The sequence below is a fragment of the Rhinolophus sinicus genome, linkage group LG07, assembly GCF_036562045.2.
Source record: "Rhinolophus sinicus isolate RSC01 linkage group LG07, ASM3656204v1, whole genome shotgun sequence".
Classification (NCBI taxonomy): Eukaryota; Metazoa; Chordata; class Mammalia; order Chiroptera; family Rhinolophidae; genus Rhinolophus; species Rhinolophus sinicus.
In genome coordinates this window covers 101,117,846-101,141,803 of record NC_133757.1, presented here as the reverse complement: position 1 = coordinate 101,141,803, position 23,958 = coordinate 101,117,846, and the positions used below count along the sequence as shown (strand labels likewise).

At 34.7% G+C, this 23,958-nt stretch overlaps 1 protein-coding gene across 2 annotated transcripts in view; it reads left to right on the top strand.

Annotated features, from left to right (window-relative positions):
• The window catches only part of TMEM144 (transmembrane protein 144), a 74,155-nt gene that overhangs the window by 43,506 nt on the left and 6,691 nt on the right, over positions 1-23,958 (top strand). Inside the window, exons 9-16 of one of the 2 annotated variants that reach the window (XM_074338393.1) lie at positions 304-396; positions 1,687-1,763; positions 4,252-4,370; positions 6,804-6,923; positions 8,008-8,105; positions 8,229-8,321; positions 11,937-11,990; positions 17,810-17,886. In XM_074338393.1, coding sequence (XP_074194494.1) covers positions 304-396; positions 1,687-1,763; positions 4,252-4,370; positions 6,804-6,923; positions 8,008-8,105; positions 8,229-8,240 — 519 coding nt within the window. In that variant the 3' untranslated portion in view covers positions 8,241-8,321; positions 11,937-11,990; positions 17,810-17,886. Of the gene's footprint in view, positions 1-303; positions 397-1,686; positions 1,764-4,251; positions 4,371-6,803; positions 6,924-8,007; positions 8,106-8,228; positions 8,322-11,936; positions 11,991-17,809; positions 18,016-23,958 lie in introns of those variants that run through there. The other variant, XM_074338392.1, reaches the window with a different exon arrangement.

The window sequence follows — 23,958 nt, the reverse complement described above, 5'->3', positions numbered from 1 at the left end:
AGATCAGAGAAAGCCAAAGAAAGGGTAAACCAAGTCATCTGAAAGTAGGAATTGGACTTGACCTTCTTCCTATTTCTCTTTGCGGCTTTATCCTGTTCCACTCAAAGGTAAAGACAGGAAATATATAAGGAGTGACTGTTTTGACTTTGATGAACCTAAATTAGTCTGGAATAGCAAATCTAGATAAAACAGGGACAACATTTAAAAGATGTGACACAGCACAAATGCAGAGGCTACATATACAAAAGTGATTACAGGGCAAATCCCCACTGTCGTGAGCCCAGACTCTAGTCCTTCCTACAGGTATGTCTTCTCCCTGCCGTGGGCCCAGGGCTATCCAGCTGCCCTCTGAATCCGGCGACCCACACCCCCGCTGAAGTACTGCCTCCCTGGAAGGTGCTGCCTCTACTCTTTACTTCAAAATTAATCTTCTCCCTTCCTTCTACTCCTATCAAAACTCCTATCAGCTAAGGTGACTGAAACCTCAGTGAAACTGACACTAAAGTTAAATATTAATTAGCTTAAGTGTAAGAGAAAAGAGACTTATAATTTCACAGGCATCTCTAATCATGGAAATGTTTCAGGGAGAATGGAGGAGTTGGCGTTGAGAGATGGTATCTGATGTGCCTTCCTACTTTAGGGATCCAGGAGTTTTCCTAACCAACCATCCTTCAAACAATGAAACAAAAAAATAAGAATACAATAACTTAAATGCAACTTGGTAAAGATACATACCGTGTTTCCCCGAAAATAAGACCTAGCTGGACAATCAGTTCTAATGCATCTTTTGGAGCAAACATTAATATAAGACCTGGTCTTATTTTACTATAAGACTGGGTATAATATAATATAATATCAGGTCTTATACTAATGTTTGCTCCAAAAGATGCATTAGAACTGATTGTCCAGCTAGGTCTTATTTTCGGGGAAATACAGTAGTAGGCAAGATTTTTTTCTAGGCAAGATGGAAGGATACAAGTAAACCAAGTTTAAAGATGGATAAATAGCATGATTGGTTAGTATGCAACCATCTGTATCACGAGTTCCTCAGTTATCGCCAAAGGAAAACTTGACTTAGCACATGACAAAGAATTCAAATCCAGTTTCTTATCTCTTACAGAAACAGTAGGATTATAACATCAAGAAACTTCAGCTAAGAGGGAAAGATGATTACATACAATAGTAGAAATATTATGAATTTGCTCATCCTTTACCTGCTTAGAATATGTGCCTGATCTTGGGCTGGAAATATTTTATTAACTAATTCAATTAAAAAGACTTCTGAATAAAAATATGCTTATTGATCTAAGGTGGTCCACAGTAGAATAGTTTGAATTTTCCTTGGTTCTAATTTCTTTCCAGATTATTAAAATATGCAAATGAAACACAAGCATTAACAACTTCTGTTAATTTTGACAGGTGTATCAAAATAGCTGTATGTTAAAACTGTAAAAAATTTACATGGAGAACTTACCCACTGCCAGACTGTTCTGAATTAAAGAGGAATAGAATCAGAAACATTTGAGTCTAGAGAGATCCACATAATCAGAATACATAGTGTAACATGTTTATATTTTAAAGTGTATTTGAAAGAGTAGAGAAAAACACTGAAAAATCTTTTTGTCACCAGTGTGATTATCAATTGAATGCTGTTTTTGTTTTGGTTTGTGCCAACGTTTTCAATAGGTGTTCAACAAAACTCAAGAGCCCTGTTCTGTTGATTCCTGGATGGATAACCTTTCTACAGTGCAATCCCGCATCGTGTAAGAAGAGGTTCTGTTATTATTTCATATTTGGTTAAAGCAGGTGTTACCAGAGTGAAGCTGTACTCCTATGAGTTCAAGAAGAAAATGCTAACACAAGCTTTGACTTTCTTAGCTCCATGGTGGAGATTTTCTTGTCCCCTGTTGACTTTTTAGGTACAGAGGTCCTTTGACGCAGTGCTTCAAAAAAGTCCTAAGCCACTGCAGTATTTCTAGCCAGTAAGTAGCTGACAGAAGCTACAAATCTTATTTGGCAGGACTTTTGTACCTAAAGTAAAGAGGACTATAATATAGGCCACAGAATATAATGACCAGAATGCTCTCAGAAATCACAATCAAATGAGGCAACATGCTTCTCTAGTACTACTCTGCCTGGGATGCCCACCTTCCACTGGAAATCTTTCCACTTGTGTGTTAGGTAATTTTATAATCCCAAGATATTCATTTTCAAATATAGAATATTTTGTTTCCATGTAGGTTCTAACCTACACACACACACACACACACACACACACACACACACACACACCTACCTAAAGACTAGGATATTTAGGCTCAACACTGGCTCCTACATTCAAGAGTTTGGGGAGATGGCAAAGAAATATGAAAATATGGAATAGTATGTGGCTTCCATTTTACAATTAATAGCTGTTTTGGACTTTATGTGATGACATCATTTTTTGCCTCAAGAATATAAAGCATTTCCTCTGTGGGTATACACAGTGTCTTCACAGTGGAAAAGGGGTGGTGTCTGGTACATAAAAAATACCCAATAAATATTTGAATAAATTGAATGAATGAATGAATGAATGAATGGATGGATGAAAGAATGAACTCACAAACAAAGAAGCTTTGGAAGAAGTAAATATGTTACTAAGTTTTTGTTTCAGAATAAAACAGATCTCTCAAACAAAACATTTTTTCACAAAGCATCTCCTTTGTTAAGGGAGTATTTGTTAGTAACATTTTTAGTCACCTCATGATTAGCCAGACTTAACTGTATTTGCCTGGTCTGTGTTTAGGACACTTCTCTGGGACTGTGAGGTCCCAGAGAACATGGGGTGTCCTCTGTGAATAGAACCCATTGCTGAGTTGGCCCTGTAAGTTCCTACAGTTTTATATTCCTGAAAGCACTACTAAAATAGACTTTAAGAATTGGTTTTTCACTTTGGAAAGAAATGCTTTTCTCCTAAAACTCTTCTCTGTTTCATGCCATCATCCTTTTGTATTAAGAACGTAAAGGGACTGTTCCAAAATATAAAGGGTGCCAAAAAAATGTATACACATTTTAAGAAAGGAAAAAACTGTATTAAAATTGTAATATAATGAATGATACTAGCATTCATTTGATTAACTATCTTTTGAGTGAATGTCATACTATGTACATTGCTACCGCAATTCAATTCTTGAGATTATCATGCTGAGTGAAATAAGTCAGACAGAAAAAATCAAGAAGCATATGATTTCACTTATATGTGGTATATAAAACTGAAAACAACAAAAGAACAAGACAAACAAACGACAAAACAAAAACTCATAGACACCGACAATCGTGTAGTGGTTACCAGAGGGTAGGGGGTGAGGGCGGTGGTAGAGGAGAGTAAATATATGGTGATAGAAAGAGAACTGACTCTGAGTGGTGAACACACAATGTGATTTATAGATGATGTATTACAGAATTCTACACCTGAAATCTATGTAACAATTGTCACCCCAATAAACTTTAATCAAAAAAAGGAAAAAAGAAAAATAATACATAGATAACATCTCTTAAAATGTGTACTTTTTTTTGGTCACCTTTGGTATTAATCACCACCACCCCAAAATCATAGGAGTCGCTGGTTTCATGCAGGTATAGCCCAAGCCTGAAGAGTCAACGTGAACCCAGTACTTAAAATGAAGCATTTCCCTCTTACAAAAAGTAATGTTTTACCTTAAATATCCAGGTTATTTTATTAAATCAACACTCCTCTTCAAAGTCAATGAAGACATAGGCAAGTCAATAGATCTCAATAGTTGTTTTGAACAAACTTGTGTTTAGTAGGACAGCTAAAGCCTGTCCGAGCCCTGTGCTAGAATAGAGTGTTTTTAAAAAGAAGCATAGGGCGCAGTCAGTCCACAAATACTTCATAATTTCATTAAGGAGCCAAGTTTATTTAAGGAGATTGTATAATATGATAGCAATATTCCCATCTACGTAATGACAATTTATAATGACACTCTGTTATAACTTCTATAAATCATGTTAGCTCCAAACAAGGGGACCTAAGCTGGACTCCGTGTCCTGATGCTACTTTGACACTGCAGGGCATTTCCTTGACCTCTGCCAGTCACAGAGCTTCAGATAGATGGTCGGTTTCTGCATAATTGTTTGTGAATTACATTTTGAAGCATGCTTTAAGTTATGATTCCATTTGTGTGTCAGAAATATTGCTTAGGGCCAAGATTAGTAGTGATTTATTTGTGTGTGTGTGTTGTTTTTTTTAAGGGGCTGCAGTCTTGCGGTGATATCTGGAATACTCTATGGATCCACATTTGTGCCAATCATTTATATAAAGGACCACAGCAAAACAAATGATAGTATATATGCAGGGGCAAGCCAGTATGGTGAGAGTAAAAAGTTATTTTACTGTACAAATAAACTCAATACCTGTTTTTCTGCTTAAGAATATAAAAAGAACGTGACCACCGTAAATAGTACATCGATTTGATTTCACTTTTTCATTGTCAGTGGTGAATTAGAAAGGCACAGAAGACTAAAAGTAACAAAGGACTGTTTGAGTATATTCATGTGCTCTTTAACATACAAATATATTCAAGATTAGTCAGGATTCATTTCAGCCACTTGGATCTTAACACATGGTTTCCAGCTTTACACTGGGAAGTGTAAGTTTAAGATTTGGAGATTATTTTCCCGTTAGATGATCTCTAGGAAAATATGTATTCTTCTCTTAAAAAAAAAAAAAGCTAAAGTGCAGTACACAGTACTTTAAAATCAAGTAAAGATCAAAGTATAGACTTCCTAAAGGTCAAAGTATATCCTAGTTAGTCAGAGGATATTATTTTTCAAGCACAGGGTGATGCACTGAAAGGCCCAACATAATGCTTCCTAATTATCTCAGTTTCTAGTGATAAAATTAATCTCTCAGGCCTAAACTCAACACTATGTGCAATAGCTTTATGTAGGCTCAAAATGAGATGGAAAAGGGTCCACTCCAGAGGTCCTATAATTATGCTGAAATATGTTTTACACCCAATGATAAAAAAAAAAAGAGATCGTGGTTAATAAAGTTCTAAATTGAATATTACAGAAAATTAATGTGATGTATGTTCAGATAAGGGAGAAGTTTGGAGGGCAACAATCATGAGAGAAAGATTGATGAAAATTCTGGGTTTTTAACTCAGCTTTAAATGAGTGGATAGACTCTGAGTAGTTGCCATAGTTTCTTTCTTCCTTTCTATATTCAGCTCCACAAATAGTACTCAAACCTTTGATTATCTTCTCTCTCTTTTTATTAAGATTTTATAGAAATACTTTTTGTAGTTTTATTCTTTTCATGTTTAAAGGATAAAAACTAATAAAATTGAATAACATAGGATAAATTAAAAGAGAAAGACAAACAAGGGTGAAAAAAATAAAACAAAACCAGTAGTGAGTCTAAAAACTGTACTACACTTGTACACTTGCTAGAAATGAGCCACAAATTTGATTCTAAGATTTCGTATAGCCACAAGGGAAATCACACTAGTCCCACAATTTAGAAATGCAAAATTAAAAACAACTAATTGATCAGCACTACAGTTATTCTTGGTACTGGAACGTAACAATGTCCTCAACAATCTCTTTGTATAAATAGTACAGTCAGTTCTCAGGGATCTTTCTTATGATAACTCACATGTAGTCTAATAGGAACACACTTCATTCCAATTTATTCAAAAATAATTCTACAAGGGCATAATTTTTTATTTCATTCACGTAACAGACACATAAATAGTACGTGTTCTATGATAGGTACTGTACTTGAGCTCAGTAGATAATACCTCAGTTGATCCTCATGGCAATGGTACTGGTTGAATGTCATTATTATTGGTTTAAAACTGAAAAAAATTAAGACAGAGAGAGATTAGGTCATTGGCCCACGTGTCACAGTTAGCAGGTAGTGGACTGAGGATCCCACCAGGTGATCTGGGCTTGAAGTCACTATCTTATGCTGCCTTTTGTGGTGGTCCGTAAGTGGATATGCTGTTCTTATCTGATCCAGAAGTAGGACTTAGTATTTCAGAAGATTAGATAAACTCTTTGGCCTTCAAGCTTTCCTCCTTAAATATGGCCATTCTTCTGTCCAAAATTTAGTTCAGAGAAACACTGAGTCCAATGTGGTCTCCCCAGCCAGTACCTCTAGTACACCCATCCGTGTGGTCAAAGTGCCACCTGCTTAAACAGTCAGTGGCACTGGGGTTTCTCAGACATTGGCCCACCATAATGTGTTAACTCCCTTGTGTAATTAGGTTTATAGTAATAAACTGAATAAAACCCTCATTGGGGAAACTTCCTAAATATCCTTCTGTACAGCAGTCATCTGCAACAGAGATACTGGTGTCCAGATTGATCAATAAAATACATAAAATTAGCAGCCCCCCAAATTTTTCACACCCCCCTCTCACTACAGCCTGCATGGAGATTTGCTATAATTGCTGTAGTCCTTAATGAAATTAGGTCTGAATACCTATTCTTACAAGGGAGATATTAACATTATATTCACATCATGTTTCTTGTTTCTTATTTAGCTTTCCAAGATAATCATAAAAGCCAGCCGTTTAGATTGATTATATTATAGTAACTAATTTACTACTTAATATTTTCAGGTTTTAAAAATGTTAATTAAAATTCTATACAATAAACAGTATGTACAAAACAAGGGTGATATAGCTTCTTTACTTTTAAGGTTAACTTTGATCTGTTTGTTTTATTTTAGAACTCTAAATACATTTGAAATGACTAAAATTATACACTTAGAGTTTTATAATCTGTATTTTCAGATTTAGACTATGTTTTTGCACACTCCAGCGGCATCTTTCTTACAAGTACGGTCTACTTTCTGGCCTACTGTGTATCCATGAGAAATAATCCTAAACTATATCCTGAAGCAGTCTTGCCAGGTAAGAACATTTACTACATAAAATCTTCTTACTCTGTAAATGTAAATTCTCTCCTCACTTAACTTGAATAACCTAATAGTCTTCTGTAAACCAAGCCATACTCTGTGTGTGTGTGGGGGGGGGTATATTTATTCCCTTAATTGCATTGGCCCAGTTCACCAAATTTGAAGGATTTAAAAACTATGAAACTGGATATGAAGTTCCAGCCATTATTATAGAACCTAAAACTTGAACAATGAATCTGAGATCATTTCCTATGCCAAAACATCTTGTGTATTGAGCATCAGACTTCATTATTTCTTCTTCACTGTCTAAGGATTCATATTAAAAGTCAGAGAAAAAAAAAAAAGAGGAGATTAAAAAAAGAAAAAAGAAAAAAAGAAAAATAAATAAAAGTCAGAGTAATCTGACTCTTAAAAAAAAGTAAAAATTATATAATTTCTCACTTATTTCGGAGTTTGCTATAATTCAATTTGGAATACAGGTCCACAGTAAAACTTTTTGTAGAACAAAATAAAGCATATGTCAGAGATTCATTTTGATGCCTGATTCATTTAAGCCCAAGTGTGCTGCTATACCACTGTACCATTAGAGAAAATGGCAGAATATTTATTGAAGGCTTAGCTAAACTCTTCTGTAATTTTCAGCTGGTATTTTCTTTCAAATTCTAGGAGTTTTTTGTTTGTTTGTTTTGTTTTGTTTTTTCCTTAGCTATAGGCATCCTTCTGAATTTCGCCTATTTTTAGGTTCATGGTTTAGATAGAGTAAATGGTGCTTGCACAGCATGTTCAGATCCAATATTCTCCCTATGCCTCTCTTCACTACTCGTTACCTCAATTACTACATTGGGTACTTTATTTAATGTCAACAAAGTGAAAAATTATTAATAATTAGACCACAGTAGTCAAGGGCAGAGAAATCATTTGATTTCCAAAATGATCATAAAACATAACTCCAAAATCCATGTCAGACAACAACGTTGGACAGGAATGCGTTGCTATGTGTACTTGAGCATTCCTGCTAGAGCTAGAGGTGAATTTTTCAGGAGAGGAATGTAAATGTGTGATGTTTGTGTGTGTTTCAGGATTCCTGTCAGGAGGACTCTGGGCAATAGCTACCTGTTGTTGGTTCATAGCTAATTACACTCTCAGCGCTGTCGTCAGTTTTCCAATAATCACCTCTGTGAGTAGCTGAATTGTTTTTCTAAATTTGTGTTTTTAAAATGAAATCTAATTTTTCTGAAGCATTCTTAGTGAATCACTGGAGGCTTTTATGGAGTTTGATTTTTTTTTTTTTTTTTTCAAGGAGGACAAGTAGTGTAATAGATTCTTGCAGATAAATTGAGAGCCTCAAATGCCCTTGATCGCTAAGGGAACATTGCTAGCTTCATTTTAGCAGGTTTGTTCATCTTTGATATCTCGCAGTTTTTGGTTGGTCATTTTACCTAATGTTATTTTGGATACATCATAATTTGCTATTTATAACAACACCCATCTCTAGATACCAGTTTAGACATATGAAAGTGCTTTTGTATCTATTATCACAATTGAATCTCATGACAACCTTGTAAGACACAGAGTACTTCATCCTGCTCTTCATATATGACTTCAGTATTTTAAAGGAAGACTTTCAGAAAGTACTAAAGCAAAGTATTGTCTCTGGAGAACGCCATTTATTGTGGCATGACAATACAATTTGATTCATCTGACTTTTTTAAGTGCCAATTATGTAGCACATAGTTTGATAACAGAAAAACAAAAACATTTCTTTAGACGTAGGCAGAACAAGTATTGGTAGGATATCCCTACTTTGATGATGAGAAAATTGGTGTACTTGCTGAGAGCACTGTCTAAAGTGAAAAAGCCAGTGGGAGTCTCACGGCTTCTAAGTACAGTGTGCAGTGCTACTTTTTGCCATCCGTATTGAATCCAATTTAGAGTTTGTTTCCATTTCATTATGGTACTAGGACTGATGTACACACAGGAATTAACTGTGTTAATGGACTCTTATGTCTACTCCAGAGATGTTAGATTGCTGACCAGTTATTAACCTGTGTCCCTTGCTTCTTAAATCACTATCGTAAACAAAATTTGCCGGAAATATTTTGGGCAGCACACCTGTTCAAACATACAAAACTGATATTTAAAAAACAGATTTTTTAGGCTAAAACACAAAAAAGTTTCAGCCATCCTTAAATTTTAGTATACAAGTAAATGTTGGGTTTCAAAAAGTATATTTTTGACAGTTCTACTGTGTTCATAAAATTGTTGGTTTTAAATGACAACTGAATTCAAATAATAAAGTTTTTTTATTTAAAGAACTCACATTTTGACATTCTTAATCTCTGCTGAGGGAAAATGGTATTAAAATCAAACAAATTATAAGGAATGTTTTTTTAGGTTTAAGTCTTCATCATTGGAATGGCAAAGGACCCAAATTCCTTTCCACAAAAATGTTTGTTTCTCATCATTTCAGGGATATTTAATGCTAGAAGTGACCATACAACACAGAAAAATATAGTGGGAAATGGGTATAAAGCTCACCAGTTAAATGCTTGAAAGTAAATTTACAGACAAAAGTGTACAGTATGATATATTCCTCAACTAGGGATACAAATGTTATATTCTTGAAGAAATGTGGGTTCTTTAAAAAGAGTTTGAAGAAATTTTATATAAAATACACAGACACAATTGAGTCATACAAGACAAATAGAAATAGAAAATCAAAACTATTATAAAAATGAGAAAGGAAGCAAATAGCCCAAAGGGTAAATAGTTACGTGATTAAACATTAAGTTTTGCTTTGCACTTGGAAAAGGGGGTAATACAATTGGGGTAACTAATTTATTTTAACTAATAACATACTATTTTCTCAGGAAAGACCACATATTTCCTAGCATTTAAATTCTTAACAGAATTTATCATATGGGCCTTTTACAAGAGACACTGAACAATAAATAACATTATTTACAAAAAATGTATAGTAGATAGCAAGATGGTTTTCCAACCACTGTTTCTTGTATTAAGTTATGGTGAAGACTTAGGGCAAAACATTAAAGCCTAAATCAGTGGAAATAAATTGCTGAGGTAGTTGGGGTATGGACAGAGGGTTAGTGGGAATGATCACTGTGGCTTTTGAGATTTGCCTGTCAAAAGGATATTCTTGAACCACTACGATATAAGCAAAGTCTCCCCCCTCCCACCCCATCCCCATGAGTTATAGCTTCCTCTAGTGCTTGGGGATTGCTACCTGGAAAGGGCAGATAGCTCTGGGAGATGGGGGAAGAGGTCCTTATAGCCACTAGGTTCTTGCTTGGTTTTGCTTTGTTACTCTATTCAAGACAACTTTATCCACATGCAGAAAAAAATTCAGCCCCTACCCTCAAAGATCTTAAAAAAGAATAAATTTCTTTTTATTTTATCTTTGGTAGCACTAGAATTTTTTTAACTTTTTCTAATGGAAAATTTCAAACAAACCCATCACCCAGCTTCCACAATTATAAATATGGCCAATCTTAGATTATCAAAAAAAGTACATTTTTTGAGTCTCAGCAGCTCTGTTTTTCCCAGGTAGATATATTTCCAATTGTTACATATCCATTGGTGACTAAACTATGAGTTACTTGAAGGCAGCATCTATATTGTTCATTGGCAAATAATGTTCAACTAAAAAGCAAAGAGAAAAGAAAAATAAAACCCACGTAACATGAGAAAGGGCTTGTTAGCGCTGCTCCAAGTATTCCCTGTAAGTCTAAAAGCTGAATCACCTTATCCAGAAGGTTCAGCTTCTCAAGATGGCTCAAGCATGCCAACATTAATATTATATCTCCTGTTCTATTGTTTTCACCAATCCTGTCCAAAGTCGGTATGGATTTGCCTAAAGGACCCAGAAGTTTCTTGTTTGGTTTGGATTTTGAGGCTTAGGACCTGATGTCATTGATAAATAACAGTTCTTTTGACCTATATCTCTGACTCTTTTGATGTGGACTTTTCAGATGCTGATAAACAGAAAGTATTTTTATTGTTTTTCTCATATGTCAGGAGTGGAGTCAAACTTTGTTGACCCAGTCATGTAGACAGATAGAGCAGTGAAGGGGGAAACACGTGTTGGAATTGTCTATTTTAAACTCTTTCAGAGTTTGTGCAGAGCTTGAAAAGGAATCATACAAATGCTGACACAATGCACCTTCTCCACAAAAACCACGATTAATCCAAATTCCCATTTTTTTCCTCTCTCAGCTAAAAAAATTAATAAACTTTAATAGCTTAAAGTTTTCAAATTGCAGAATCATCCTTTTTCCCTCAGTTCCTTTTTTCTCGTTTCCTTTGATCCTGTTTTATTTCATTCCTCTTTCTCTCCTGCTCACGAACCCACTGTTTATTTTTCCTTACATGGTTTTTCTCTCTCCTCACAATACTGCCTTTCATATTAATTAAAGTTTAATGTTTGACATAATTGATTACTGTGTAGTAATAGCAGTCTTTAAAAGAAATTTAAAGTACATGCTGCTTCCGTATGCATATTATTTGTCAGGTCTAAAAAAAATACTAAAATTTCTTCAGTTTTGAGATTGTCTCATGCCAGAGAAAGCAATAAATTTGTTCTTACATAATTTTTCCTATTAATCCTATTTCTAGTATTACCATAAGGAACTAGTTCACTAGAACAAAATAAATTATTTGCTTATTAAAATATTTTATTACAAATAGATCACATTAAAGATAAGCATTCTATGGCACAAAATATTCTAGCATCATCCAAATAGTAATAAAAGAACTATAAAGAAAAAAATGAAAAAAAGTCTACACTTTTTGCCTAATGCTACTTAGTTTAACTTAATATTGAGTTAGGGTTGAGATTACGAATAGTTCCCCTGGACAATATTGTTATATTGCTTTTCCAGTATGAAATTATTGGATTAAAATGTAGGTCAGCTCTCCAATTGACTATATTTACATACAGTACAGCCACAGAAAAATAATCAATTTAATTAAAGTTCTTATTTTTTTTAAGGGTCCAGGATTTGTAGCTGCGATGTGGGGTATCTTCATGTTTAAAGAAATACAGGTATGTACGAGAAAGGGCAGAGTTAGAAAATAGGTGTATATCATGTAAGAAAGGTATTTAATACTGTGTTATTTTCTGCAAAGGGCATGTGACTCCGAAGCCCGGAGAAGAAAACATACGAATAGAATTGACAAGATGTTCAAAATGTTATTATCCCTAACTAGGAAAGAAAACATTAAAGATATAATTATTATGAAACATGTTTCTCCTCACCCCAACTCCCAATGAAAAAAATGCTTTTGTTGACTTTGTCTTTCCTTAAAAGATTTAGTTACACAATCTAATACAATATGATAGAGGGAAATTTTATTTCCTGTAAAATATGGTAGATTAACAAAATAAAATATTTTTTTATCCCAAAGATTAAAATATCCCTGAGGCAAATGGAATTTGGAAATCAATATTTTTGTTGGTTCTCCTGCCTCTCACAGGCCTCCACATCAAACCAGCAACTTTATAGGAAAACAGTACAGTAACTGGTGACTACTGCTTCTTCCCTTTCATGTGTAATTGATGGTGATTTCAAATTGTATTAATCAAATAGAGAGAGAGAGAGAGAGAGAGAGAGAGAGAGAGAGTTTTCATTAAAAATTGCTTTAGAATTTTTTCCATTTACCTTTATTTGTGTAAAAAGTCTTCAATTAAAGAATATATATGTGAATAGTATTTTGTAATAGTTTTTACTAAAAATAATACAAATCTAGAGACACTATCTTAAGGCATCATCAATGTAATATTTTCTGTCTTGATATGCAGTTGTAATAGCAAATAATTCTTGGTCCTAAGATCTGATGTTGCTAATTTCCAGGAACCATAAAGTGAACTGTATCCTGGGCTATTCCTTTAAGTGATTATTCAATTTTAGATTTTAAAAAATCATTTATTTCATTCATTCTAAATGAAATGTTTTGATTTAGAAAACCATAATTTGATAACGTGAGTAAGGTTCTCAGGTGAAATACGTTTTTTTTAGAAGATATTTGGACCATGATCTTAATTTTTTTTTAAATACACAAGACAACATAAAACATTTATAGACCCATAAATTACTTTCATCCACACGTTTCCTATTTATTTTAGTTAGGGTTGCTTTCCACAAAAAAATAATTCTCTGTCCATAACACATTGTAAATCTCTTTGCAGATATATCATCTGCCTCACAAAGGACAATGATTTCTACTTAAAAATTGAGTATTATTCAGTACATCACGCTGAAACCTTAGAAAATTACAAGTGATCAGAGCTCATTTACACTTACTGATATAAAGAAACACAAACTAAGAATAGATTTATTATAAAGCATTTGAAAATTATTTTGTTCACTACTATGGTCATGATAACACGGAATTAAGAATTCTCTTTCTTAGATACAAGAACTCCCTTGAGAGACTCTCTAACCATTGAACCTAGTGTTAATTCTTCAGAGTCCTCTTAAAAAGATACTAAAAGACAAAGAAAAATTTGTAAAGACACCTTTAAAAAGATGGCGCAGACCAGAAGAGGAACTTTCAAGAACGATAAGCCATGACTAAGTAGCATTTAGTTCAGGAATGCAAGGATAGTTCATAACGTGCAAATTAATTAATGTAGTTTATTATAACATTAGATAAACAGAGAAAAGCTATATGATGATATATATTCAAAAGGCATTTGCCAAAATTAAAAATGAGTTTTTAATTAAGAAAACAACCTCTCAGTAAAGCTGCAAATAGCAGGAAGCTTCACATGATACAAGATGTCTATCATAAAACAATAGCAAATATATAACTAGTGGGAAACATAGGAGTTCTCTATCAATTATGCCTCAATAAAACTGATAAAAAAAAGTTCTCTATAAGTTGAAAGGCAAAGATTTCTCCATCACTGCCATTATTCAGTGTTTTCTAGAGCTCCTAGACTGTGTGGTAAGATAGAATTAAGAAACAAGAGGAATAGCTATAGGAAGAGGAAATGAGAAAATCGTCATTTAAATATAATGTTGTCTTCTCTAAAAATTTAAGAGAATAAGCTTGAACATCTTGAGATCCATGATCTGAAATATAATCTTAAAATCCAGTAAGGTGCTGAAAAATATAGGATAAAATATAAAATCAACAGCTTTCCAATAAGCCACCAATTACCAATTAAAAATAGGAAAATAAATGCTATTAATGCCTACAAAGTTTATAAAATATAAGAAAATAATTGGGGCAGCCAGATGGCTCAGTTGGTTCGAGCAGGAGCGCTGAACAACAGGGTTGTCCCACCTGGGCCAGCGAGCTGCACCCTCCACAACTAGATTGAATACAACGAGCTGCCGCCGAGCTTCCCAAGCGGCGGCCAGATGGCTCAGTTGGAGCACGAGCTGTTAATAACAAGATTGCCCGTTCCTGCATGAGGTGGTTGGGGGGCACAACAACAAGGAACTGGTGGGCCCTGGAAAAACGCGCTATTCCCCAATATTCCCCAATTAAAATAAAAAAAAAGAATTATGCTACATTTATAAAATCTTTTACTTACTGCAAAGTTTACAGAAGGACATAAATGAAAATCTGAACAAATGGAGAGACTCATTATATTCCTGATGGAAATAACTCATTATTGTTAGGCAGTTCTCTTCAATGACATTCAGTATGAGTCCTATAAAATCCCAACGGAATTCTAGGTATCTGGAATTTTGAGAGTGAGTGCTAAAGTTTGGCCAAGTATGTATGTAAAAAATAAAGAGAGGGAGGGCCCATCTAATAGTAGAGTGAGTTTTGTTGACCTTTCTAGAGTTAAAAAAAAACAAAACCTTACAAATCTATATACAATCAAAACTTAGTGGGTATCCAGTGATATTTATCGTTCAGTACAGATGCCTAATTGCCTCTTGAAACCTGAGTCTCAAGGAAAGTTTTAAATACTTTACATGCCAGCTAGTTTAAGAAAGAATTGTCAACTAAACACTGACCCAAAAATCCTATCAGCATTTTTAAAAATTATTTTTCTTAGAAACAACAAAAAATCCTAGCAAAAAGAAGCAAATCATTTACCTGTATGACTTTTAGGCCCTATCAGTTATGTCTTGAAGCAATCCTTGAAGACACATACCAGGGGTGCCAAAAACTGTATGCAAGTGGACACTTTGGTCAACGTTGCTCAAGCAGTAGTTCGCCATAATCAGAAGTGTCTGGACACTGATGGTATCCACTTTGAGCACCTCTTGTGATTGTAGAAGTCAAACGTGACTTGTATTCATCTTTTGTTATGGGTATATATTGAGTATTACAATTTTAATACAGTTCTCCTTTCTTAAAATGTGTATGCATTTTTTTGGCACCCTCTGTATTTAAAAACCTACACCCTAGTGTAATAAGGACTTAAGCTGAGATCTCAGCACTTTTTGCGTGAAAGAATTTAATGATTTTATTTAGTTTTAATGCTATCAGTGCTCCAGTTGGCTGATGCTTTGTACTTCTGATGTTCTTTTATATCTGATATCTGTTTCTCTTTGGGAAGTTTGTTTTATAATTTTATATTTAGCTATTTGAAGCTGGATATCCACTATATTTTTCGCAACACACTTTTGTCAATATGTCTACATTAATCCCAGTGCAGGGAATTATTGCCACAACAATTTATAGGTCAGTAACTACTCCTAGATAAAGAATGACATGACTTTTATCTCATCAACTGTTTCAAAAATCCAGGAGAATTTTTTTTTTTTTTTTTTTTTTTTGCTTTGGGGAGAATGTTAGCATTAACAAAGGAAAACTATTTCTATTGTCCAAATATAATCAATCTTTTTTCTAAGAGACTAGGCAGTTTAGGCAGATTCTTAACTGTAAAGGGGAAAAATATTTTACTCCCTGAAAACATTATTCTCTTGTCTACATAAACAACAAAATAGAGACCTTACCAAGGAGTCACATAATTAGGTTGTAAAATGCCGACAACTGAGGACCATATATTGTTTTATCTTAAGCCATCACATCAATTGTCTAATTTGAAGTACATTTAGAAATCATGAGTGTATTCATTCTTTGAATAAATATTTATTGTGTGGCAATTCTGCACTAGTACTGGTATCTAAGAAAAAAGTTACTGTCTTTAAAACTAAGAAAAAGGTGTCAGGGAACTTTAAAACCTTAATGCAAGAGTCAAGGTGTGTGTGCGTGTGTATGCATGTGTGTGTGTGTTGCTCTGTACTAGACAAGGCTTGGTGGTGCTGCTTTTCACTTGTACAACTGGTATTAGAGTGACTTCTGATAATATTGATGCTCACGGTGAATCAGACAATACAACTGGCCCCAACCCAACTCAGAAAGACCTCAGTCTGGTCATCAAACAGGCAAATTGATCCACTCTAACCCAGTTCTCTATTAAGTTGAAACAAGGGAATGTGCATTTTATTGTGTTTTGGCTATGTATTAATTAGTGTTAATCTTAATATGAGCTAATAATAGCATTATATGATTTGACTGTCAGGAGATCCCTATGTAATTTTAGACATTATATCTAAAATTAGAGACGTGCTAATCCAGTTTTAATTTGTGATGTTACAACCTTCCCTTAGAGTATTGGGGTCATATTTAAAGAGGGATGCAGACATTCCAGAAATCATTCAAAGGGAAACAGCCAAGACAGGAAGGGAGCCTGAAACCATTCCATATGAAAAACAGTCAAAGTAGCTAAAATACTGATCAGGAAAAAACGATGCTTCAGGTTATAAGACAGTTATTTGTCAATGTTTGAGGGTTTATCTTGTGAGAGAGATTAGAATCAATCCATCTGTACCCCTAGAGATAGAACTCGCAGGAAATAAAATATTTCTACTTAACACAGGCAGACATTTCTTTGTTAATCTAAAGATGGACTGGCTACCTTGGAAAGTAGTTGTCAGCCTTTTCCATCTTTGTGACCAGCGCATGCATACACAGCTGAACAGGCCAAACTTAGTTTCTCTATTTCTTCCTTGCCCCTTAGACTGATGTCTCTTTATATGCACTTCATCACCTCTCCCCAGGAGGACTGTAAGTGCCTCCTCATCGGTCTCCTTGCATCCATTCTGGCCCCGTCCAGTCTGTTCACCATCTGCCAAAAGTGTGGGCTTACACAATGCAAGTCCCATCTTTTCACCACATCCCGCTGCCTATTCCTTTAATGTCTCCCCATGGCTTGCCAAAATAAAACCCCAAAGTATGCATAGCTTATTAGATCCCTGTATGCTCAGGCCCATAGCTTTTTCACCTCATCTTACTTCACTTCACTCTCATTGCTCTAGTCCCACTGACCTTCTTTCACATTGGCCCTGGCAAGTATCATGCTTTCTTTTACCACAGAGCTTTGCACATAAAATTCCTTCTACCTGGAATTTCTACCTGCCGCCCTCTTTCCCTGCCCAATTCATTGATACTTCTAGATAGGAGCTCAACTCCCCATGGTCCAACCACCTTGTTAAGATTCGTTTGTAACACACCAAGGAACAACCGTGGTTGCTTGCTTATTAGCACCCATCTCACTTTGTAACATTCTTTTCTGGGATTACGTTATTTCCTTTCTCCCATATTATGCAATTAGCTGAATAAGGCCACATTGCACATTTTGTTCACCATTTTAACCCAATCACATATTGACACATGGTGGGAACCCGCATGAATTTACTGAATGGGTGAGTTAGTGAGGATCTTGTGGGTTTCAAGGGACTCTGAATGATTACTTCGAGGGATAGCAAAACAGCATGTAGGTGGTTAAAATAGATGGTTAGTGAGGTACCTAGTAATTTTTAGAGTCTGTGCCTTTTGCATATTTGATTCATGTTTTCTTAATTTCAGTTATTCTTTTTTATTATTATTTAGGGTCTACAAAACTACCTATTAATGACACTTGCATTTTGCATCATCGTGACTGGAGCATTATGCACTGCTTTTTCTAAAATCTAATAATCAAATGACCAGCAGATGGCAGCAGTGGTTAAGAGAATGCTTCTACCGGACACTAGACAGATGATGCTGAGAACAGTCATTTTCATACAGCAAATGCATCTCAACTCATCTTGCAGCGGGTAAATGATTTCTTTTTCCACAAATGTGAGACTGAAGGAAAACTGAGTTTCAGTCTAGTTTAAAAATGAAAAATTCTTCTAATGAACTACTTAATGAAGGTACATTCCTATTGCATTACATCTGAGAGTGCTCCTTTTACCACCGTACGCGTATGTACTTAATGTTGCACAATCTAGGAAACAGTGTGCAGTTCATATACACAGAATTTTGTGTATGTCAAATTTCCAACATATTATACTCAATGAAGAGAGGCAGAGCAAAGGCTAGAGGTGGTGGTAGGGGAGAGAGGTAACTTATAATGGAATTAGATTCCAAATATATCTGGATCCTTTGCTAATAAAAGTAAATGTCAGATTTGGTAACTGAATGCTAAAAAGACCATCTCATTATTTTTAGCCCAAACTTTTCTTTATTTCAAAGGAATATTGCCCAACTTTACATCACCCATCCGTCTTACTTAGCTCAAAATACATTTGATTTTCTCAAGATAAAAATCCATCTTCAGAGAACAAAATTTTCCACCATTGAGAATATGTGTACATAATACACCTATGTACATATAAAAGTACATATAAACACACACACATGTATACTATGTACAAAGGTCTCAAAATTAAGTTCACGAACACATCCTAGAAAGAGTGCTACATACCTCATTGCTGAATATCATTATGGTCACCTTCGAAGTACTCCCCTTGGGAAGCTATACACCGACGCCAGCACCTAGTCCACCTTTCAATGCAATTTTGGAACTCTTTTTCTGGAATGGCCATCAGAGCTGTAGTCATATTACCCTTGCTGTTCTGAATGTCATCAAAATGTCTTCCTTTCAATATTTCCTTTCTCTTCAGGTGAAGAAAGAAGTCATTGGGGGCCAGATCAGGTGAATAAGGAGGGTGTTCCACTACAGTTATTTGTTTACTGGCTAAAAATTCCCTCACAGACAGTGCCATGTGAGCCTTGACATGATGCAAGAGCTCCTTCAGGACCAGTTCTGCACACACCTTTCTCATGCCAAGATTTTCAGTTAAGATTTTCCTGTTTCTCTATCAATGTTTACTTGGTCTGCTATGCTTCTCACAGTCAGCCAATGATTTTGACGCACAATTTGATTCATTTTTGCAATGGTTTCATCAGTTCTGCTCATTACTGGCCACCCTGACCTCTCTTCATCAGTGATGCGTTCTCTCCCCTCGGAAAAATATTTAATCCATTTGTATACTGCCATTTTCTTCATGGCATTATCCCCATAAATTTGGACTAATATGTCCCTGATTTCACTTTCACTCTTGCCAAGAAACAAGAAATTTAATGAATGATTGTTCATTGCTCTAATCCAAGCTCAGACATTCTCAGGACAGCACACAAAAATATGCAACAACAATAATGAACACCACTCAGCAAGACACCTCCACACGTCAACAGAAACACAGCTGTTAGACACTGATATACCAAGGTTATAAAACTTTAGCGAGCTGTATTACACTGTTACACTGGTACAGTGGTGCCAGTGTAAGTATACAGTGGCAAGTTCGTGAACTTAATTGTGAGAAATATATATATACATACATTTACATATATATATATGCATATATGCATATATATATATATACACATATACATACATATGTGTGTGAATATATATATATATATTGAATATATATGTGTATATACACTGTGTTTCCCCGAAAATAAGACCTAGCCGGACAATCAGCTCCAATGAGATTTTTGGGGCAAAAATTAATATAAGACCCAGTCTTGTTTTACTATAAGACCCGGTATAATATAATATAATGTAATGTAATGTAATATAATATAATATAATATACAATGTAATACCGGGTCTTATATTAATTTTTGTTTCAAAAGATGCATTAGAGCTGATTGTAGGTCTTATTTTTGGGGAAACATGGTGTATATATATATATATATATATAGAGAGAGAGAGAGAGAGAGAGAGAAATTATAAATACTTGACTCACGTGATTGTTGAAGCTGAGAAGTCCCAAGATCTGCAGTTGACAAGCTGGAGGCGCGGGAGAGCTCGATGGTACCTTCATGGTCCGAATCTGAGAAGCAGAAGGATTGATGGTGTAAACTCCAGTCTGAGTTTGAAGGCCTGAGAACGGCGAGAGCCAATGCTCTAAGTTTTAGTCTGAGTCCATGTCCCCCAAAGGCAGGAAAAGCCCCATGTCCCAGCTCAAAGTCAGGCAGAGAGAAAGAGTAAATTTTCTCTTATTCAGCCTTTTTGTTCTTTTTAAGCCTTCAGTGGATTGGATGTGGCCTTCTCACACTGGGGAGGGCCACATCTGATTTACTCGGTCTGTCTATTCAAATGTTAATCTCATCCAGATACACCCTCAAAGACACACCCAGAATAATGTTTAACCAAATATACGGGCACCCTGTGGCCCAGGCAAGTTGACACATAAAATTAACCATCCCACATATGGTAAGCCATTTTATGATATTTAGCTATTCAACCATAAAAAGAATTTGAGTTTAAACACTTGAATACACTGTTTGTTAATAAAGCTGACCCTTAAAAAACGCAGGGATTAGGGGATATACACAGTTGAAAATCTGCATAGAATTTTGAACTCCCCCAAAACTTAACTACACAGTTGTCCTTTGGTATGTGCAGGTACCAAAACCTGCAGATGCTCAAGTACCCTATATAAAATGGTGCAGATCGATGCAAACAGTCAACCTTCCCAAGCCATGGACTCCCAACCGCGTATCAAAACCAGTACAGGTATTTTTTTGAAAAAAAATCTGTATATACGTGGACCTATGTTGTTCAAGGGTCACCTGTACTATTCTGTGGAGATTATTTTATCGCATGTCTGAGGCTGTAGTGAAAACATACTGACTATAAATACACAAAGGACTGTGGAATTCTTGAGAAGTTTTCTAACTTCGTTCATTAAAAGGCCTCCCCACTTAATCCCACCCCTGGATCATTTTATAACAACTCCGCAGTATATACCTAAGAGGAATGAATGTATATATCCATAGAGTCTTGTACAAGCATGTCCATAGCAGCTGAAAACTGGAAATAATCCCATGTCCATGAACAGGAGAACGGATAAACAAATTGTGGTATAGTCATAAAATGCAATGGAACGCTACTCATTAATATTCACACAAAGTGAGGCATCTGGTTGCTTATCTTTAGTTATTAACGTATGTTAATCAATCATTTAATTCTTCTGGCTAAATACATTTTCAACCACCAGAGGTCAGTAAAGGTTTAATTGTGATAATTTTTATGTTTTAAAAAAAATGTAATTTTTTTTAAAGTTTAGGCTTCTTCTCGCTCTTTTTTGTTTTCCTCCTTTGCATTTCTCTCTGAAATGACTAGACTTTGCTATTTATGGATTTTTAAAATCTGAACTAGGAAAATTATATCTCGTGTGTATCAATCGAATTCTGTGTTATGTCTGCTTTTTCGTTATTGGGTTTTCATTACTTTTTGACTTTATTATTTGGAGTTTATCATTTAATTTTCTAAAAGTTGAACACATCACAAAATGTATCCATTTTTGGAGTTCTTTAAGCAGAAGAGTGTGTTGCCTTACAATATCCAGGACTTGGAAGAATTCTCACAGTCAGCGCTACCAACACCAGTGAACATTACTGCATGAATACTAAGCTAGAAGCCACATGTTTCTCTAACCCAATGGCAGAAACATCATTACTAAATCATTAGGCTGAATGGCCTCGGGTTTCTCTAAGATACTCTAATAATTCTTCAGCTTCATTAGACATTTTAGGTCACAGAGACCTAGAACTATTTGCCCTGTTACTTTCGAAGACCTTTTTGCAACCAACAGGCTAAAATGTTTCCCAACAGGCTATTAAGTAATCATCTGCAGTACTTGGATGGATTCTGAATATGGATTCTTATGGGTTTTACCATCACTGGTAGACTGGCTGGAGGAAGGTGTGTACTCCGTCCCTATTTCCTGGGTACAGAATGGTAGTTTGCTAAGGCAAACGTTTGATGTAAAGTGGGATAGCAAATAAGCCTGATGTTTGTTTCAAATGAGCTCTGAAATGCCTAGTGGAAAATTACCAAGAAACCAATTGCATGGAGCATAGAAAGTTGGACATGTCTAAAATTCTCAAATTGTAAGCTGAGATATTTTCCAGAATCTTCTTCTTTTCTCTTTATTTACACAATGAAAGTCCTTTGGAATTCTGTTTCTTCCCTCATCATCTTAATTGTTATGGTTCCTGTTGAAGATCTCAGGTCTGAAATTCAAAAACACATGTATGTGTTGTCTTGGTAATAAGACAATCAACTTTAATATGGGAATGTGACATATTTCTTAAATATGTATTTTCTGTTAAGAAAATATATATAAAATTAAATCTCACAAAATATCCCAATAGATATTTGTGCATTTTATTATGGGGGGGATTGAAGGCAACTTGGAATTGGACACTTTCAAATGTAAAAGGGGTTTTCTGTAGAAATCAGGCTTTCTATATTCTGCACCATTTTATGGAAATGTGTCTGTCTTTTCTATGACTGTTGGAAAAATTCTAAATGCCTAATCATTGCTTAATTTTTATGCTTTGTGGGATGGATTTCTCCTCCTGAAAAGATGTTTTAAGATCATAAATCAAAGGAAGAAAATGTAATTTTCCTCACCTTTTGTGTGATTTTATGGTTCTGCAGCCCCAACTGTTTGATTTACTATTCACTCAAGTAAATTTATCAGAAAATTCTCTGAGAAATCCAGCAGGGCCAAAATAGTCTATTCTCATGCAGTTTACTTGTGCAAGAGAGAAAGCACATCAACATAAATTGCTATTCATATTGGTTGGAGTTTAAAATTACATTAAAAGAAATATCTTTATGGAACAAAATTCTGGTTCTTTTTTTAAAAATGTAACTTATGATGCCCATTTAAATTCTCTCTGGAATGAACATAGATTTTAAGATTTGTTTGTTTATCAATAAAACAAGTTCATTGTTTTAAAAAAGGGAAAAACAAAGGATAGAACTGAAAATTAAATAGCACCTTGGTTCACTCATGTACATTCTCTCTGAAACTCTCAATTTCTATCTTGCTTACACACACACACACACACACACACACACACACACACACAGTCTTAGAGATTATTTCCTGAATTTACTGAAAAAATAAATTCATTAAATGCCGCCATTAATATGCACTTTTGTGTATATGTTTTCAAGGCATATTCCTAGTAGAATTATTGTATCACAAGATACACATTAAAATTCGAAAGATACTGCCATAATGCTCTGCAAAAAGTTGTAACTAAATTTTAACTCTGCTAACAGATTCTCCATACAGTTGCCAAAATGATTTTTATCAGTTTCTTAAATATTTCTCAATGTGATGTGATTAAAATAGCATGTAAACAGCTAAGTGCATCTAAGTGTATATTAATTTGTGAGCAGAATTTGTTAAATATTTCTATGTATATCAGCTCCTTGCATTGCCTTTCTGTGACCTTTCTTCTTGTTCATATCTCTTTACAAGTTTTCCAGGAAAATGATAATTTGTAGGATTCCTTTGTATATTAAAGGAATTAACCTCTTTGCCTGTGGTCATTTTTGGTAAATATTTTCCCTGTTTATATTTTATTTTTATTTTGTTGATAGTTGCCATCCATTTAATTATTGTATGGTAAAATTTATTAAATTTTCCCTTTTAACAGACAGATTTTCGTCACATTCTCAAGATAATTATTTTTTAATCATTATGATTTTTTTCTAACACTTCTGTTTTTATGTTTTATATTTAAAATTTTAGTCCATATGTAGTTAATTTTAGAGTAAGGGATAAAGACTTACCTACATTATTTTTCAAATATCTGAATCATGTAATCATTTTTTATGCTAGGACCAAAGAGTAATTACTATGTCTTAATATATCTTAAAATTGTTTATCTTGTCCACT